Source organism: Hordeum vulgare, chromosome 3H, assembly GCF_904849725.1.
Source record: "Hordeum vulgare subsp. vulgare chromosome 3H, MorexV3_pseudomolecules_assembly, whole genome shotgun sequence".
Classification (NCBI taxonomy): Eukaryota; Viridiplantae; Streptophyta; class Magnoliopsida; order Poales; family Poaceae; genus Hordeum; species Hordeum vulgare.
In genome coordinates this window covers 543,177,578-543,198,365 of record NC_058520.1, presented here as the reverse complement: position 1 = coordinate 543,198,365, position 20,788 = coordinate 543,177,578, and the positions used below count along the sequence as shown (strand labels likewise).

General features: G+C 43.1%; 1 protein-coding gene across 3 annotated transcripts; it reads right to left on the bottom strand.

Annotated features, from left to right (window-relative positions):
• On the bottom strand, nt 1–9,838 carry LOC123444856 (RNA polymerase II C-terminal domain phosphatase-like 2). Of its 3 annotated transcripts, XM_045121716.1 has the most exons (16): nt 9,524–9,834; nt 8,802–9,272; nt 7,919–8,129; nt 7,249–7,406; nt 7,094–7,164; nt 6,896–7,001; nt 6,720–6,809; nt 6,342–6,390; nt 5,488–5,618; nt 5,346–5,399; nt 4,628–4,724; nt 1,959–2,167; nt 1,769–1,849; nt 1,175–1,240; nt 658–731; nt 1–411 (listed from the first exon to the last, which is right to left on the bottom strand). In XM_045121716.1, exons 1-16 carry the CDS (start codon nt 9,779–9,781, stop codon nt 399–401), a joined length of 2,139 nt encoding a protein of 712 aa, XP_044977651.1. In that variant the 5' UTR covers nt 9,782–9,834; the 3' UTR covers nt 1–398. The 3 variants fall into 3 exon arrangements, with proteins under 3 accessions (XP_044977651.1, XP_044977652.1, XP_044977653.1); XM_045121717.1 differs by lacking the exon at nt 1–411 and having other exon boundaries at nt 668–1,052; nt 9,524–9,837; XM_045121718.1 differs by lacking the exons at nt 1–411; nt 658–731; nt 1,175–1,240 and adding an exon at nt 1,247–1,635 and having other exon boundaries at nt 9,524–9,838.
• Nucleotides 9,839–20,788: the final 10,950 nt, after the last annotated feature.

The following is a 20,788-nucleotide window of genomic DNA, read 5'->3' as shown; positions in this document are numbered from 1 at the left end:
TCATGAACACATAAACTTGAAAATCAGCACAAGCATTCCAGTTTCAACGCCCCTGAACAATTTACAAGCAATCGCATCCGTCAGGAAAACTATTCACGACTAATCCTACATTCCTACCTGTTTACAGCCAACTACGCCAGCATCCTACCGAGATGACTACATCTGCAGTTGTAGTTGTCCGGAGGCAAATGGTTTACCAGAAGATTCTCCGACAGAAGGTAGTCAAAAGATTCCACAGAGCTCCAAGTCCCCGCTCTCTATAGTGTGCCCTTTCCAAAAGGTTCCCTATCCAAAGGCTAATGGTGGATGCACGTCATGGTTGAGGGATCCCCAAAGAGGCGCTTCACATTCCAACTTTCTTCCAACTCATTCGGTTGCGGGGCCAGAGGGGGGAGAAATCAACTGCTGCATCTGCACAAAATATAGAAACACGAGAATTTGTAAGATGACACCATTATTTCAATAACAATAGCTTCTCAGAAAGGAAAACTGGTTCAATAACAATAGCTTCTCAGAAAGGAAAACTGGTTCTAGCACTAAAAGTGGGTACGGCTCGGGACTTTTAGAAAACATACTACACACTGAAACAAATGCTAGATTAACTCAAAAAAGAAACGCTTGGTATCCAGAGCACATTGTTCTACGAACAATAATTACCTTATTGGTCTCAAATGCTTCTTAATCTGTGGGTCAGTAGTTGTTTTCAAGAACCTCAGCGCCTCTTCTGCCGCCTGAAACAACATAATGTCCCAAAAAACAGGGGATAACTTCTGTTAGAAGATAAGTGGAGCACAAAAAGAAAATACAATAGATGAAGAGACATCCATTTGTACAATATGACATCATCCAAACATACGCTAAAATTCTACTTCCTCTGTACCTAAATATTTGTAGTTGGAAAGAACTAGTCTAGTTCTTCCTAACTACAAGTATTTAGGTACAGAGGGAGTGGGTTGCAAATATTTCAAACTACCCCCAACTTATACCAGGTTTTCTGTCCAACAACAGAATGCCATGTAGACATGCTCATACAATGCACAATCTTTGAAATACTGCAGATGTCATTGTCCCATATCAGTGCATTGCCTGATGTAAAATAATTTAATATGGCAAGGGCACCAAGGCATAAAAAAGCCACAAACAAAGAAGGGCAGACCAATATGAAGTATGGTACCTGAAGCTTCGCAAAATCTTTGTTCACACCAATACCATTCCCAAGAATCTGTCCTGCTAGTTCAACCTTCAAAAGATTAACAAAAACTGCAATGTTAGTTGCGTTAACAAGCTCACAGAAGCTACATTGTTGTACATGCTAAATTGCTGATTAGAGACTATCAAAATCAATTTGGTTTATTATAGACTAACTGGCAAGTATAATTTTCAAGTAAGGGTTAAATAAAAATATTTAAAATTTGAATACATCAGTTAATCATGTGGAACCAACAGATAAAAGGGAGTAAGTCAGGTTGAAAGAAAGTTGGAATCTGAAACCAGTTTGCTTCAACTTTGAAGACACCAGTTTGTTTCAGTAAAAAGGTCATCAGGCTTCTGGCTTATACTGCAACCCTTTAGCAGACCCAGCGAATCATTTACCAATAGTGGCAGCACCCACCAGCGTACAGCCAAAAACAGGTACTGGGCACGGACGCACAGATGATAACTGGTCAGAGCTGTGGCACTCGGGTACATTGCAGTATAAGCAGAAGGCCGACAACTATTCTTGTAGAAGTTTACAATAGCGAGAATATAAGCTATTAAAGTTATTAACCTGGAAATGGTATTCTTCATTGGTTGCTGAGCCAGGATTCCGAACTTGATCTCGAAATATCACATGTCGGTCCTCCAAGCACTAGAGGCAGCGAAAGCACATTAGAATTCAATGAAGCAAATAATAAGAGTACATCACATTCAGAAGGTACATCAGAAATTGAAATATCAGGTATAGCATCATGTCTTACAAGTTCTGTAATAAGATTTATAACAGAGGAAAACCTATCCACATTTGAAAGATCCTTCTGTTCTGATGTACTCCCAGATGGTTCTTGCATAGCAGTATCACCATCTAAATCCAGATCGTCTTCTAGAAAGCCATTTCCATTCCTAGGAGACTTGCTTGTGTCTTTGTTAAGAACTCCAGCGATAGGAGCAACATATGACAAGTAATTGCCTACATGTCAGTCAGTTCAGATAATTAGGAGAAAACAATTTTCTAGCCAATGAACTAGAGCAAGAAATATTCAGTGTATGGCACTATGGAATATTGAAGTCGTCGTTCCGGTTCAAGTAGGTTACCAAACTACAAAAATGTATGTTTGCAGTTTGTGCCACAAAAAACGTTCAAGTGAATGATGAATCAGTGAAGGTCATTTAATAATGCCAGCCTGGTTATAACAATGGCATGCAGTGCAACCAAGGAAAAGGCGCACAGGACATTCAAACACAGAAATCTATATCTATACTCTATACCTACTAATAAAGGGAGGTGATATTCTTGGTCCACCTGATTTTTTTTAACGCCCCTATCACATGGCTCATCTGCCGCCCGTGCGCTATGTCTCAACGAAGCTGGCCCATCTACCCTGGCCCGTTTGGAAAAAATATTTGCAGGTCTGAGGAATTGTACTCGTGACCTCCCATCAAGTGTCTCCGCTGGTCACCAACTGAACTAGATCGGCCCATGTTGATTTTAAACGGTCGGTCCAACTATTAAATAGTACCACATCGCGCCCTTAAACCCAACCTCACCGATTTATATACATCTTTCAAGTTATCTGGGTATCAATAATAAGCTGGATCAGGAATCAAAATATGAGCAGGAAGGAAAGGAAAAAACTTCTCCCTGCCTCAGGTAAGGAAAGGAATTGATAGGAGTAAAATTCGTTGTACCTTAACAAGGAAAGGAATTAACTGAGCGAAGTCTGTCAAGAAGGAAGGAATTAAAAGAAGGAATGAACTCTATTGCTGCTTCCATATTGGATCAATGAGAGAGAGCGTACCGATTTATTTAAATAAATGGAGGGGTATCATGCATATACCATCGTCCTACATGAAAAGAAGGAATTAACCACCCTGCACGTTGCTCCTAAAAGGGACTGTGGATAACAGTGGCCAGGCTTTCCCTTGATTGGGTTTTGTCGGCGTGTGTGCGCTGTGTTCTGCTGCTTGTTGCTTGGTTATGGATGCATCCACAAGATGTGTGATTCTTAAACGCAAGCACTATAAAGCCAATCTACATCCTGGAGTGGAACTCGTATGATTATAAATGCTTGTGTGTGGGAGTGGGACAGAGTAGGCCTACTATGCATAAACTTATTTCTCCTCCCTTTGCTACAAAATGCACAAATTTTTTCATGTGTGTTTCAAACATTCATTTTTTTAATTTCTAGAGTATGTTCATGCTTATTTTGGATAATAGGTTTAATTATTACTTTAGTTCTTAATGTGTTTTTTCATTCATGCAATTACATAACAAAAGGAGGGAGACAAAGAGAGGGGACGGGAAGCAGGACAAACGGCGATGCAGGTGGGATGCCGTGTTGGAATGGAGGACATGGACCTGTGTGTGTGACAGGGAAAGGAATGAAGGATGGATGGCATGTGATGTGATGTTTTTTTTCTCCCGTTGTAACGCACAGGCATGTTTGCTATAATACTAAAATAATCTACATAGTGGGGAGGCCAGGCTGCAGATACCTCCCCACATGTTTGTCCATGGATATATTAAGAAGATACATATCGCTTGGTACACCAAAGTCACCAACAGACACCATCAACTTTTTCCCACCCGAAGTAGGTAAGATGACGAGGCAAGGAACAGGGGAGTTCATGCATGAGGCACGGGGTTTGCGGATACAGCAAAGTCAGCACAACGATAGAGGGGGGCTCGAGAAGAAATTGGATTGAGATTAGGATAATCCACTGACAAGTATAAATGCATTGGAGTACCTCCCTGTGCCAATGGCATTGCAATATCATCACCCTAACTGGGTTGGCATAGTAATGACCTTCAAATATTCACTTTAACATGCATATCGGGAGTATGATGACCTGGTTGGACCAATGTGACAAGTCCGTGGGCCTGCGGCGTGATTTACTTCCATATTTTTTGTAAACAAAATGCTCAAAAGTAAGCAGTCATTGTTGTTACTGGAAATCCATACATGAAATTCTAATGCAAAGCTGAAAAGTGAAGACGCTGGCACCTGTCTATGTTACTAGTGAGTGACAACCCAATGCCCTGTGCCCTCATTGACCAGAAAAGTGAATGATGCTAAAACAAACAGCTCTAATAGTTACTGACCAAAAAAATAGTTTGGCGCCCATGTAGTGTTAAGACACAGGAAGTTATTTTCTTATGGTGGTATCAAGACATATGGAGTTCATTTTTGATGTCCCTGAGCATTCATGTTAGCAAGACCAAGGTTATACTTCGCTCCTCTGAGGTACTCCGATGCTTTCATATAGAAGCAGTAGAGCAAAGGACATCATTTTAGTCATTTTATTTTCTCATCAGGTGCACTCTCCAACAATAGAAGTAGAATGAAGGCGAAGATAGCAAATAGGGAAATAAAATGATTCTTGCATTGACAAGCTTGCATAATTCAAGGCGTAAAGAATATACACTCACTTTGCAAATTTTGGAGAGCTTTCTCAGCAGCTTGTACTTGGGCTTCATCTCTTGTTTTTCCAATGCCATTACCAATTTTTTCGTTACTAAACAGAACCTGGAGAAGCACATGTACATGAAGGTGAAAGAATTAAGCAGAAATTTGGCAACATTGCTCAAGTCTAAAGACAGCAATCAAACAAAGAAAGCTGCCAAAATTAGAAAGCTAATTCCGAGCAGCTCCAAATAAGGTGGAATCTACAACAGATAGTCCAAGCAGTTCATTCATTAGCATCTACTCTCTCCATTCATGTATGTAGGGCAGATTAGGTTCCACTAGGAAAAGGCTTTACAGACTCCATTAATACATGGTACATATAGTACAAAATCACAATTGTCAGTAAGTACTTTTGAAAACATATCTGATGATACCAATTTCATGTCATAAAGACCACATATTGACTAAGTAATTCTTGGTCAAAGATTCAACTTAGTGAAACCTAATATGCCATACATACAGGAATGGAGGAAGCATTATTGAACATCTGGATGATCATCAAATCATCATGAACCAAACCACTAGAATAAAATTAAGGTTTGGATATTAAGGTAATAAGCCCATTATCTTCTGAATACATAAGATATTTGTCACAGTCTGGGTTCTTGAGTACAGATTCAAACCAGGTTGTTGGTAAAATAATTTGGAATACGGTGGTCAGTTACAAATGAAAAAACCAACCTCAACAGAAAATTGTGTAATTTTGCTGGTGCTTACGGTAGACCTAAACTCCACCTATATGAAGCAAGAGCAGGGAATTAATTCAAAAGTCAAGAACAGGAAAAAGCAAAACATACACCAAAACATTAAGGAAACAGCAAACCTTCGAGTTGCATAATCGTCCAATTTCTTGCAATACCGTGACAAACAAAGAAGGGACGATTGCCATTGAGCCCCCATTGGGTTGCATATTTGAACTGCCTAGAGTGCCACGGATTGCCACGCGTGCATCATCTACACCAAAGGTTGGCATAGGTTACTTAAAAAATCATGCTCCAGGTCATATATAATGTATGCCATAAAATAAGGTAGTACTAGTTCCATTTCAGAATATAGATTGTATTTTGACTATCCAAATAGGAGCTTTGACCATTAGTTTCTTGACAATATTTCTTAATGGTTACAAAATCACAATCATAAGGAAATACCTTTGAAGATGAATCCTATAGCCCCGCAAAAAAAGAAAAAATGAATCCTATAGTATCAACTTCTTGTAACATAGCCAACATATTATTGGATTAGTTAGTGGTCAAAGTTTGAATTTGGGTAGTCAAAATACACCTTACATATTGAAATGGAGTATGGAGTGAATATAAAACTACTTGAAATGCATAACAAATGATTGGTATAAAAGAGTAAGAGACAGATGAGCAGATTCCTTCATATGCTTAACAAGATGCCTCTGAACTTGCACGTCCACTCCTTTCTTTCTTTCTTTTATACTCTTAAATAAAATGTTAGTGTGGGTTCCCATTCCTGGTTCGTAAAAAACTAAATCACTAACTTAAGTCACAACTGCGACATTTGAGTAACCATTTGACAGTACAGTAGTCTTTCCTAGGCGAGAAAACGTATATATCCTCAAAATGAAAATACCAAACTAATACAAGACGAGGAAGGGGCAGCAGGAAAAAGTCCAAAGACAAGCGACCAAAATAAATACAGTATGAGAATTACCTGATGGACGGGTTGATGATGATATCTGTTTCTGGTCCCCCTGATATGCCTGAAATAACATTTCAGGTTCATCCTTAAAAGTTCATTCCAAATTAAGAGCTTCATGAGATTCATTAGTCCAGTTTGGACTAATGTTCTTAAATACATTTGGTCCAAGCTCAAGCCAAAGTAGGGCTTACTTGGTATTTTTTCGAATGTCACAAAAGGTAGGTTGTTATTGATAACTAAGCAAGCAGCATTGGAGCAATCATATGATGCCACAGAAAAATGCTTACCCATAGCAAATATGGCAACATTGGCCCATTTGATGCAAGTAAAAGAGCGAGAAAAGGTTTCCCGTCAAATCAATTAAAGCATAAACATCATGTCAAAGCTTACCCGCCCATTCAATCTCTTCTCTACTTCCGCTCCACTCATACCCTCGGGTATAGGGGCAGGATCTTTATTGCTTGGTGGAAAATTAGGGTCCTGGAAAGGAATTAACAGACAACATAAAGCTTCAAGTGACAAACAGACCTATACAACATGGAAGTATCAACTATCAAGAACATTACCTCGCAGACTAAGTAGTCACCGACGTCTGGAGCGTAGGGAAGATCCAGCAACTCATTTTCGTACAACAGCTCAAATACTTTCTTCAATAGATTTTCATCAAATTCCCTTTTTTAAACCAAAACAGAGATAATATTAAAGCAGTAAGTATGATATCACCAGAATGCATAGATTGTATCTCAATGACTATTTCTACCAACCTGAAGAAACCACCACGAACATTGCAAGCAACATTTCTTGCAACACAAAGCACTGGAACGGCGTTTGCCATCTAAGATATGCAAGGAAATACACACATCATTCCAGCACAGCAATAATGTTCAACAGAAAACATGTAAGCAACAAAAAGAAATACCTCGGCTTGTGGGGCATAGTATGGAGCATAGGCAGGGACGACATGAACTCGATGCTGATCTTTATCATCCCAAACTTGCAGCCTATCATCAATCACCATGGCCATCTTTGGGTGGCATCCTCCGTCTCTAAAAACATGCTGCAGGGACTTCTTGGAACCTATCAATGATTAAGATAAAATGGGTAAGCAGGTGAAATTATAATAGACATGATCAAGAACTGAACATGAAGCGATTAGGAAGTAGAGATTGTACAGTTCCATCCACACAATGGTGGAAACTAGCAGTTTCGCCGGAAACAAGAATACAGACAATGTAGCACTAACAAATGGAACTACTCAAGTGCCTTATTTGAGTTCATAACTTATAACCGTACAAATAAAATACAATACAACTGAAGCAAGCAAACTAAACACAACTAATGTACACACAACTTCTCCGTTCCTGCAAATCAAGCAGTAGCACTATCATTCTAACAATCGATATTTTGGAAATCATTATGCAGGATTTCTTGGTACTTCTAAAAATGTAGATAAGGCATACATCTGGATTGGGCATTTCACAGTGGCTAGATTGTGTTAACGATGATGTAAATAGAACAGAACAATGCTGAAACAATAGAGCACTGCACGATAGCTGGAAAAATAAAATTTCAAACTCTTGAGAGCTCACCTGCTTTTACACATACTACACGATCTGAAAGATTATTCAAGCTGATCAAATTGGCTTCTGGGTCAAGAAGTCTCCATATCTCAAGAGCATAATCTCTTTCAGCCATTGTACACACATAGACCTCAAATCTTTTGCGTCCCTTGGCAGTTAGGTAACTTCTCAAATCCTCCCAGGCAGGCCTTAGCTTCACAAAAACACTGGTATCGCGAATCTATGTGCGATATAACATTGAAATGGGTATGAGGACAAGGTAAGAGGAAAACTAATTGCAAAACACTGAGGCAACTAAAAGAATGAACTAAAATCAATGTCTTTATTCTGATGCACCCAAATATATAAGTTTGTGGAGAAATTAATGTCAATCCCATATCTATATCAATATAAAAAGACCCAAAGGAGCAGGTCCAAATAATCTCGGTCATCAATTCATGTCAATCCAACGACCTAGATTGCTTCAATGACGAGCGCTCAACATGTTTAGCACGCAATAAATATTATACCAAATATCAATATTAGCAATAATCACATAACTAGCATATAGTAATTAATATCTTACCTAATATCAGCATGCCTAAACATACAAGTAATGAACTTGAGCATGCACACTTTTACTCGGAGATCAAATATTGCAGCAATTTTACAATGCATATACAAAAATAATAATGCTAGAAATCATCTATGGCCACACAACCCCGCATAACAAGTCAGGCTGTACAAGACAATGGGATACCCAACCATGGCATAGGTTAAAATGTAAATGTTTTCTGGACAAACTGTAAACCACCATAGCCACCCCCGCTCCGCCCAGAAGAAAAAACAGCAGCAAAAATTGAGTGATATAAGAGCAGCAGAACAGATACTGCCAAGGTTAACTAAGTCGTACCTCTGGATTGATGCGGGTCAGAATAGCATTCCTCTCTGGCAACCTGATTACAGGCCGAAAAAGACGCTCCTGGACACCAGGCATCGGCTGAACCTCCTCCTTCTGCGTGCCAACAATTCTGCCATTATCTGTAACAGTATCAGTGTCAATGAACTCCTTGAGAAGCTCCCTGTCCTCAATATACCGCTTGATTTCTGCAGACATCCCCGCTACCCTGACGGGGTCATCCTCAACGTCCATCCTACGGGAGAGCACCTCGATGCGGCTCTCAAAGGACCTCATCGTGTTAGCAACGATGAGGGTCTCATCAAGATCAAACACAATAGCAAGGCACCGGAGGTTGAGCATCCAAACTGACGCCGCATAGAGACCGGTGCGTACAGAGCAGCACCAGAAGCACGGAACCTTCTCCACCTTGCTCGGCATTGCCACCAGGTGCAGCTCCTCGTCTCCAACCACCACCACCGCGCTCTACACAACCAAAGGGACGACGAAATTTCACAAACCCTCTCCCAAATCTAACCAACTAAATTTTAAAGACTAAATTAATGCGGAAAATGCCTCAATCCCCTGGTAAACAACCCGCGATTCAGTAATAATGGAGCAAATAACATTCCGCGGATGGTCGCCTATTTCGGTTCGATTTGAAATGGGCGTGACAGGGTAATGCATTAGTCGTTGTTTGTAGGGAAACGAGAGGGTGGGGGCAAGGCGAGGCAAACCTTGTACTCGTTGAAGCAAGTGAGGTAGAGGCGGTGGAGGCTGGGGTGGGGAGGCAGCGGCTTGGCCTGGAGCTTGCAGCGCACGGAGAAGGGCGCGATTGTCTGGAGGATGGCGAGGGGCGGGCAGCGCTCGCTGGCCGGGGAGAGGTGGCTGATGCGGATCTCGTTGCTGGGGAAGGGCAGGGCGCCCTCGGGCCCGGGCTTGATCGAGAAGACGTCCGCCTCGCCGAGGAACACGTCGCCGTGGAACATCCGCATGCCGGTGGCCCTGCCGGGAGGGGCCGCGGCGGCGGCGGCGCCGGGCCCGGGCAGCAGCGGCGAGGGGCGGAGCATCGCCGCCGCGGCGCGGGGGGCGGGGAATCGGGGAGGGGGAATGGAGGGGAGGGAGAGTGTGGGAAGCCCACGCACGCCCGCCGTGTGCGCGCCCCCGCTTCGCTTCGGCGGACGCGGGTTTTGGTGTTTGGGGGAAGGGGGCGGAGGGGAACGGGGGGAGAGGGGCTCTGGGTCAGCTTTTATAGAAGTTTTCGGGGCCGGGGGCGGAGGAGGGTTCCGCTTCCGCCCGTTCGTTCGGTCCGGGTCTGGGTCTGGGTCCGGCTCCGGTCGCTCGGACCAGGTCGGGTCGCGTGCCGAGCGAGCCAGGGCGGGGGAAGGGACGTCACTGTGGGGAGGCTTTGCGGTGCCGCGTGGGAGCCACTGGGGCTGCCTCGCTTTCTTCTGACTTGATACACGCGGGCCATGCCCGTGCCCAACGGGTGTGTGTGTGTTTTTTTTTCTCCTCTCGGTTATCCTCTCTGCTTCTTTTCCTCGTCATTCTTTGATGGAAATCCGTTGATTTCGTAGCAGAGGAATCGTGCAGGATGCAGCGATGGATAAAGGGGCCGAGCCTTTTGGGCCGGCCCGAAGTTGGGTAGAAAGGCTCTGTTATGCGGATAATAATAGCCAGTCGGTATGGATAAAACCAAACCCTCCACGAGTTCACGTCACGTCTCGTCTCGTCTCGTGAGCATCCGGCTAGGGCACTATTGCTGTGAGTGAAACGATGGTGGACCGTGTGGTGCTGCTACAGTGATGCGCTGTTACTCTTCTCTACAGTCCAGGTACACTGCCAGTCAGTAGTAATATACAGTAGTGTATTTTTTTTTAGACGAGTCAGTAGTAATATTGGTGTGACAACAACAGGCGAAACTGCACGGAAAGAGGCATGGGACAAGAACGAATACGTGAGGGGGAGAAGTGTTCTGCTCCAGGCTGGATCGCTTAGCTGATCGCTGACGATATTCTTCGGAGCCAAACAATCTGTTGTTCCATTTCTTTTCGGCGTGGGACCGGACCCGCTTCTGCTCTGTGCAGATAGTCAATTTGGCCTGGGGCCGGAGAGTGGACAGGGATTAGTAACACTCGTACCAAGATTATGAATATCAGCCGTGCAGTTCAGAATGGCGCCATCATGTCAGTTCAATGCTCCCACCATGCCAGTGATACGGCCATACAGGCTCGTCATGGACAGGTGTGCGGAGCTCACAAAGTGTAGCAACTAGAGTATCAAATGCTTCCTAGGCGCCTTGGTGATACACGGTACGAACTGACCAGAGCGAGAGGGGGCAAATTTCGTGTTTTGTCCCTTTTGAGAAAGTTTTTCAAGATCTGGCCATATTTCCTATCGTCAGGGTCTACGGCAGTAGGGATACACAGCCTACCGCTACATCCTCTAGGGTAAGTGACTAATCCACGTCAGCAGTCTTGAACGGTTGTCGTCCCCCTTCATCCCACCCTACCGTCGTAGGACCTGACGGTAGGTTGTGTAACCCTATCGCCAGACACCCCGGCGGTATGGTCTGCACACTTATAAGTTACGGGCCGGCCGCCCTCACCCCCACCTCCTCCTCCCAACCGCCCGAAGAACAGAGGAAGAACTCCTCCCATCCCTTCTCTCATCTCCTTCACTTCCCCCTCGGATCTTCTTCGTTTCTTCCCCGTTGTTACGAATCGAGATGGCTCCGAAACGAGAAAAGTAAGATCCTTCGATCCCTCCAATTAGTTTTAGTCAAACGAGAAAAGGAGCGAGCAGAAGAAGAACATGAGAAAGAACAAGAACAAAGTGATGATGAGGAGGAGTACGACGACGATTATGAACATCCACCAACTCAGACCACCAATGATAAGAAGAGGGGGAAGCAGGCCAAGAAGGATTAGGCAAGTCCATCCCCGTTTCAGAAACCGCATCCTCGTCTCCGCAAGAAGAATGTGGATGAGACTCGTTCAAAGAACAACGAGGACCGTACCTCCAAGAGGGGAAGCAGCAAGTGAAGTTGCTGCCATTGAACTAGTTGAACTTTTTATGTTGGCTTCATGAAACTATTTGGTATCTGTTGAACTACTTGTTATGTGAAACTATTTGCTACTATTTAGATATGTGTTATGTTTCTTAGTTCAATTATTATTCGTATCGAGGTGTGATACATGTTGTATTGTGTTGCCCTACATATTTCTATGTTTATAATATTGTTGTGATAAAGAAATGAAGACAAAAAACAAGTTATGTGCAAAAAAATGCACTACGATTAGACCCTACTGTTGGGGAACATAGTAATAATTCAAAAAAAAATCCAAGATCAAACTAGGAGAAACCAACAACGAGAGAGGAAGATCATCTTCATATAGTTGAAGATCGCAAAGCGGAAGCGTTACTATGAACGCGGTTGATGGAGTCGTACTCGCGGCGATCCGATCCAAACACCGAACGTTCGATGTCTCCGCGTTGAACACACCTACACCCCGGGGACGTCTCTTCCTTCATGATCTAGCAAGGAGGAAGGAGAAGTTGAGGAAGAACTCCGGTAGCACGACGGTGTGGTGGTGATGGAGTTTGTGGCTCTCCAGCAAGGCTTCGCCAAGCACCGCGGAGGAGGAGAGGTGGAGAAGTAGGGATGCGCCGAGGGAGAGAGATTCAGGTGTGTGTGCTGCCTCTTGAGCTTGCGTTGGTTTTTCCCTTGAAGAGGAAAGGGTGATGCAACACAAGAGCAGTAAGTATTCCCCTCGGTTTTGAGAACCAAGGTATCAATCCAGTAGGAGAATCAAGCCAAGTGTCCAGAGTACATGCGCAAACACAAACAAGCTTGCACCCAACGCTATAAAGGGGTTGTCAATCCCTTCAAGATTGATTGCAAAGTGAGATCTGAAGGCGGAAAGTGCAACGAAGTAAAAGTGTAAGGCTGAAAATATGATGTGAAGTAGACCCGGGGGCCATAGTGTTCACTAGAGGCTTCTCTCAAAATAGCAAATATTACAATGGGTGAACAATTTACTGTCGAGCAATTGATAGAACCGCGCAAAGTCATGACGATATCTAAGGCAATGATCATACATATAGGCATCACGTCCGAGACAAAGTAGACCGATACTTTCTGCATCTACTACTATTACTCCACACATCGACCGCTATCCAGCATGCATCTAGTGTATTGAGTTCATGACGAACAGAGTAACGCCTTAAGCAAGATGACATGATGTAGAGGGATAAACTCAAACCAATGATGTAAACCCCATCTTTTTACCCTTGATGGCAACAACACGATGCATGCCTCGCTACTCCTTCTGTCACTAGGTGAGGTCACCGCACGGTATGAATCCAAAACCAAGCACTTCTCCCATTGCAAGAATCATAGATCAAGTTGGCCAAACAAAACCCACAACTCGAAGAGAATTACAAGGATATGAAATCATGCATATAAGAGATCAGAAGAAACTCAAATAAGTTTCATAGATAATCTGATCATAAATCCACAATTCATCGGATCTCGACAAACACGCCGCAAAAGAAGATTACATCGGATAGATCTCCATAAAGATCATGGAGAACTTTGTATTGAAGATCCAAGAGAGAGAAGAAGCCATCTAGCTACTAGCTATGGACCCGAAGGTCTATGGTGAACTACTCACGCATCATCGGAGAGGCCATGGTGTTGATGAAGAAGCCCTCCGTATCCGAATCCCCCTCCGACAGGGCACTAGAACGTGCCCCAGATGGGATCTTGCGGAGACAGAAGCTTGCGGCGGCGGAAAGGTATTTTCGTGGATCTCTCACGCAGTTTTGGATTTTTCGGGAATTTATAGGCGGAAGAGGTAGGGAAGACGAGCCATAGGGGGACCACAAGCCTGCTAGGCGCAGCCCCCCTGGTCGCGCCTAGGGGGCTTGTGGCCTCCCCTGGTGGCCTCTGCCTTGGTTCTCACGTCCCCTGCGTATCTTCTGTTCCGTAAAAGCTCTTTTTGGAAGTTTTATTCCGTTTGGACACCGTTTAAAATTCTCCTGTGAAAAGGGTAAAAAACACAAAAAAAACAGGAACTGGCACTTGGCACTGAGTTAATAAGTTAGTCCCAAAAAGATATAAAAGGCATACAAAACATCCAAAGTTTGACAACATAATAGCATGGAACCATCAAAAATTATAGATACGTTGGAGACGTATCAAGCATCCCCAAGCTTAAGTCCTGCTCGTCCTTGAGTAGGGAAGTGATAAAGACTGAATTTTTGATGTGGAATGCTACCTAGCATAGTTGTCCTTTGTAACTTCTTTCATGTGACATGAATGTTCAAATCTGTAAGATTCAAAACAATAGTTTGCTATTGACATGAAAACAATAATACTTCAAGCAAACTAGCAAGGTAATCATGAACTTTCGAAATAACAAGGCCAAAGAAAGTTATCCTACAAAATCATATAGTCTGGCTATGTTCCATCATCCCCACATAACTAATTTAAATCATGCACAACCCCGGTATTGGCCAAGTAATTGTTTTCGCACTCTTACTTTCTCAAACCTTTTTCAACTCTCACGCAATACATGAGCGTGAGCCATGGATATAGCACTATGGTGGAATAGAGTGTGGTGGAGGTTGTGAGACAAAAAGGAGGAGATGGTCACATTGACTCGGCGTATCAAAGGACTATGGAGATGCTCATTAATAGATAACAATGTGAATGAGTAGGGATTTCCATACAAAGGATGCACTAGAGCTATAAGTATGTGAAAGCTCAAAAGGAGAACTAGTGGGTGTGCATCAAACTTGCTTGCTCACGAAGACCTAGGGCAATTTTGAGGAAGCCCATCATTGGACTATACAAGCCAAGTTATATAATGAAGATTCCCACTAGCATATGGTGGTGAAAAAATGAGAGGCTCTCAATCATGAAGAACATGGTGCTATTATGAAGCACAAGTGTGGAAAGAAATAGTAGCATTGTCCCTTCTCTCTTTTTCTCTCTCTTTTTTTGTTCGGGCTCTTTGGCCTCTTTCCATATCTCTCCTTTTTTTGTGGGCAACTTTGGCCTCTTTTTTATTTTATTTCCTCACATGGGACAATGCTCTAATAATGATGATCATCACACTTTTATTTACTCACAGCTCAAAGCTTAGAACGATGATGACTCTATAGGAAATGCCTCCAACAGTGTACCGGGATGTGCAACGATCTAGCTTGGTGTATGACGTTGAAACATCTCGCTAGCTATCTTACGATCATGCAATGGAAATAAGAGAGTGACGACACAAGTCATGAGACGGAACGGTGGGAGTTGCATGGCAATATATCTTGGAATGGCTATGAAAATGTCATAGTAGGTAGGTATGGTGGCTCTTTTGAGGAAGGCATATGGTGGTTTTGTGCACCGGCGAAAGTTGCACGGCACTAGAGAGGCTAGCAATGGTGGAAGGTGAAAGTGCATCTATACCATGGACTCACATTAGTCATGAAGAACTCATATACTTATTGCGAAAGTTTTTATTAGTAATCAAAACAAAGTGCTAAACGCATACTCCTAGGGGAAGGGTTGGTAGGTGTTAACCATCGCGCGATCCCGACCGCAACACAAAGGATGACAATCAATAGATCAATTATGCTCCGACTTCCTAACATAGTTGTTCACCATACGTGCATGTTACGGGAATCACTAACTTCAACACAAGTATTTCTAGATTCACAACACCCTACTAACATAACTCTTAATATTACCAAATCCACGTCTCAAAACTGCTGAGAGGAATCAAACTTCTCTTTCTACTCAATGCACATGAAGATGGAAGTTTTATTGTATCCTCTTTGGGTACCTATCACCTCTGGGACTACTTTCATAGCACAAGTCAACTACCAAGTTACGCACCGCCGTGCTCTAAAAGATCTAAGTGAAGCACAAAGAGCAAAATGGTCTAGCTCAAAAGATATAAGTGAAGCACAATGAGTATTCTAGAAAATTCACGATGAGTGCATGTATCTCTCAAAAGGTGTGCAGCAAGGATGATTCTGACACAACAAAAAGAAAAGACTCCTACGATACAAGACGCTCCAAGCAAAACACATACCATGTGGTGAATAAAAATATAGCTCCAAGTAATGTTACCGATGGATTGAAGACGAAAGAGGGAGTGCCTTCCCGGGGCATCCCCAAGCTTAGGCTTTTTGGTGTCCTTGAATTTGGCTTGGGATGCCTTGTGCATCCCCAAGCTTGAGCTCTTTCCACTCTTTATCCCTTTGTCCATGAGAACATCACCCAAAACTTGAAAACTTCACAACACAAAACTTAAACAGAAACTCGTGATAACATTAGCATAAGAAAACAAACTACAACCTCTTGAGGTACTGTAGCAAACTTGATTTCTATTTATATTGGTGTTAGATTACTGTATTCTCACTTTTCCATGGCTAGTACCCCCGGATACTATCCATAGTTTCATCAAAACAAGCAACCAACACAACAAAAAACAGAATCTGTCAAAAACAGACCAGTCTGTAGCAATATGTATACTTTGTATACTTCTGGTACCTCAAAAATTCTGAAAAATTACAACAGCCTGGAAAAAGGCATATCAACGAGCAGAAAAAGGAATCAACTCAAAAGCTCTTTCTGAATAAAAATGAAAAATAATTTCGTGAGCGAAAAGTTTCTGCCTTTTTCCAGCAGGATCACACAACCATCACCAAGACTAGTCATAAAGGTTTTGCTTGGCTCAAACACAAAAAGAAACACAAAGGACACAATCATAATAGAATTATGATGGTGTGGACGCAACAAAAACAGAAAGCAAAAAGCAAAGATAAATTCATTGGGTTGCCTCCCAACAAGCGTTATCGTTCAACGCCCTTAGCTAGGCATTGATAATTCAATGATGCTCACATAAAAGACAAGAATTGAAGCACAACGAGAGCATCATAAAGCATGTGAAAATCACATCTAAGTCTAACATACTTCCTATGCATAGGCATTTTATAGGAAAACAAATTGTCAAGACAACCAATAGTTCCATATGCAAGGAAGAAGAAAGAGACAATAGCAATCTCATCATAACGAGAGGTGATTTAGTGACATGAAAGTTTCTACCGCAATATTTTCCTCTCTCATAACAATTACATGTGGGATCATAATCAAATTCAACAATATAGCTATCACATAGGATATTCTTTTCATGATCCACATGCATGCAAAGTTGACGCTCTTCAAAAATAGTGGGATTATCATCAACTAAAGTCATGACTTCTCCAAACCCACTTTCAATATTATTGCAAATATCATATTCATCATGAGGCTTAAACATATTTTCAAGATCATAAGAAAAATCAATCATGATCATTGCAACAAGTAGTGGACATAGCAAAACTAGCATCCCCAAGCTTAGGGTTTTGCATATTTTTAGCACGATTGTCATTAATAGATTTTATAATGAAATCATTGCAATCATGCTTTTCATTCAAGGAGCCCTCGTGAATCACTTCATAAATTTATTCATCACGATTTTTAGATTCACGCATCTCAAGCAAAACTCCATAGAGAAATTCAAGTGCACTCAACTCACTACAATTGGTTCAACATAATTGGATCTCTTAAAGAGATTAGCAAGTGGATGAGGATCCATATCAATAGATTTTCAGCAAGCGAAGATGCAAGCATAATGAAGGCACATAGCACACAAGCAAAGGAAAGCAAGTGAAAAAGGCAAATATTTTTGTAAATTTTTGTTTTTCAGAAGTGTGGGAGAGGAAAACGAGAGGCAAAAAAGTAAATGCAAGAGATGAGTTTGCGACACTTACTTGGATGAGCTTCACCTAGAATAATCCCCTGTGCCAGAAATTGACACGTTGACGGGAGACTATTCTTGACTTGATCCTCCCCGGCAACGGTGCGAGAAATCCTTCTGCTTCCTCTTGAGCTTGCGTTGGTTTTTCCCTTGAAGAGGAAAGGGTGATGCAGCACAGGAGCAGTAAGTATTTCCCTCAGTTTTGAGAACCAAGGTATCAATCTAGTAGGAGAATCAAGCCAAGTGTCCAGAGTACCTGCGCAAACACAAACAAGCTTGCACCCAACGCTATAAAGGGGTTGTCAATCCCTTCAAGATTGATTGCAAAGTGAGATCTGAAGGCGGAAAGTGCAACAAAGTAAAAGTGTAAGGCTCAAAATATGATGTGAAGTAGACCCGGGGGACATAGTGTTCACTAGAGGCTTCTCTCAAAATAGCAAATATTACGATGGGTGAACAAATTACTATCGAGCAATTGATAGAACCGCGCAAAGTCATGACCATATCTAAGTCAATGATCATACATATAGGCATCACGTCCGAGACAAGTAGACCGATACTTTCTGCATCTACTACTATTACTCCACACATCGACCGCTATCTAGCATGCATCTAGTGTACAGAGTTCATGACGAACAGAGTAACGCCTTAAGCAAGCTGACATGATGTAGAGGGATAAACTCAAACCAATGATGTAAACCCCATCTTTTTTCCCTTGATGGCAACAACATGATGCGTTCCTCGCCACCCCTTCTGTCACTTGGTGAGGTCACCGCACGGTATGAACCCAAAACCAAGCACTCCTCCCTTTGCAATAATCATAGATCAAGTTTGCCAAACAAAACCGACAACTCGAAGAGAATTACAAGGATATGAAATCATGCATATAAGAGATCAGAAGAAACTCAAATAAGATTCATAGATAATCTGATCATAAATCCATAATTCATCGGATCTCGACAAACACACCGCGAAAGAAGATTACATTGGATAGATCTCCATGAAGATCATGGAGAACTTTGTATTGAAGATCCAAGAGAGAGAACAAGCCATCTAGCTACTAGCTATGGACCCGAAGGTCTATGGTGAACTACTCACGCATCATCGGAGAGGCCATGGTGTTGATGAAGAAGCCCTCCGTATCTGAATTCCCCCTCCGACAGGGCACCAGAACGTGCCCCAGATGGGAATTTGCGGAGACAGAAGCTTGCGGCGACGGAAAAGTATTTTCGTGGATCTCTCGCGCAGTTTTGGATTTTTCGGGAATTCATAGGCGGAAGAGGTAGGGCAGACGAGCCACAGGGGCCCCACAAGCCTGCTAGGCGCGGGCCCCCTGGCCGCGCCTAGGGGCCTTGTGGCCTCCCCTGGTGGCCTCTGCCTTGGTTCTCACGTCCCCTGTGTATCTTTTGTTTTGGAAAAAAATATTTTTGGAAGTTTTATTCCGTTTGGACACCATTTAAAATTCTCCTCTGAAAAGGGTCAAAAACACGGAAAAAACAGGAACTGACACTTGGTAGTGAGTTAATAAGTTAGTCCCAAAAAAGATATAAAAGACATACAAAACATCCAAAGTTTGACAAGATAATAGCATGGAACCATCAAAAATTATAGATACGTTGGAGACGTATCAGTGTGGAGCCTTCCCAAGACCGTCACTATTTATAGGAGGGGGGAGAGGGGGTGCGGCCACCCTAGGGAAACCCTAAGAGGGGCGGCGGATCTAGGAGGAGGGGGCGGTGGTGCCCTAAGGGTGGCTTGCCACCCAAGGCGGTGGGTGGCAGCCCCACGCCCTAGGGTTTTGCCCTAGGCGCCTTGGGCCCTCCTCTCTTGCCTCGCATCAGCCCACTAGGGGCTGGTTCCCTTCCACTTTCGGCCCATGCAGCCCTCCAGGACACGTGGACCCTCCCGGTGGACCCCCGGTACCCTTTCGGTGGTCCCGGTACAATACCGATAAACCCAAAACTTTTCTTGAGACTGAAACTGGACTTCCCATATATAAATCTTTACCTCCGGACCATTTCAGAACTCCTCGTGACATTTGGGATCTCATCCGGGACTCCTAAGAACCTTTGGTAACCACACATACAGATCCCATAACAAATCTAGCGTCATCGAACCTTAAGTGTGTAGATCCTACGGGTTCGGGAACCATGTAGACATGACCGAGACATCTCTTCGGCCAATAACCAACAACCGGATCTGGATATCCATGTTGGCTCCCACATGTTCCATGATGATCTCATTGGATGAACCACGATGTCGAGGATTCACTCAATCCCGTATGCAATTCCCTTTGCCTACCGGTATGATACTTGCCCGAGATTCGATCGTCGGTATCCCTATACCTTGTTCAATCTCGTTACCGGCAAGTCTCTTTACTCGTTCCGTAACACATCATCCCGTGGCTAACTCCTTAGTCACATTGAGCTCATTATGATGACGTATTACCGAGAGGGCCCTGCGATACCTCTCCGTCACATGGAGCGACTGCTACCTCAAAAAGATCCCCGGCAACGAGCCGGAAATACTTCTGATTGTTCTGCTGTGTATCCCTTGCAACGACGCTAGGAAGTAGTTGTGTCGACGGCACCAGGAATCCTTCAGCTACGGTTACGCCTTAAGGGACTTCCTAGGCAAGTATGAAAGGATTTCCCCTGTGGCCTTAGAGCCTTGCGTTGGTGTTCCCTCGAAGCGGAAAGGGTGATGTAGCACAACGACGGTAAGTATTTCCCTCAGTTTAAGAACCAAGGTATCAATCCGACGGAAGAGTATCTCAAGATCCTGCACAAACACAAAAGCTTGCACCCAACGCTATGAAGGGGTTGTCAATCCCTTATAGATTGTTTGCCAAGTGAGAACTGAAAGCAACAAAGTAACAAAGCAAAGTAAAAGCGGAGATGTAAACGATGGATGTGAATAGACCCAGGGGCCGTAGTGTTTACTAGTGGCTTCTCTCATGAAAGCAAGTAGACGGAGGGTGAACAAATTACTGTCGAGCAATTGATAGAACTGTGCAGAGTCGTGACGATATCTATGCAATGATTATTTCTATAGGCATCACGTCCGAAATAAGTGGACTGATACTTTCTGCATCTACTACTATTACTCCACACGTCGACCGCTATCCAGCATGCATCTAGTGTATTAAGTCCATAAGAACAGAGTAATGCCTTAAGCAAGATGACATGATGTAGAGGG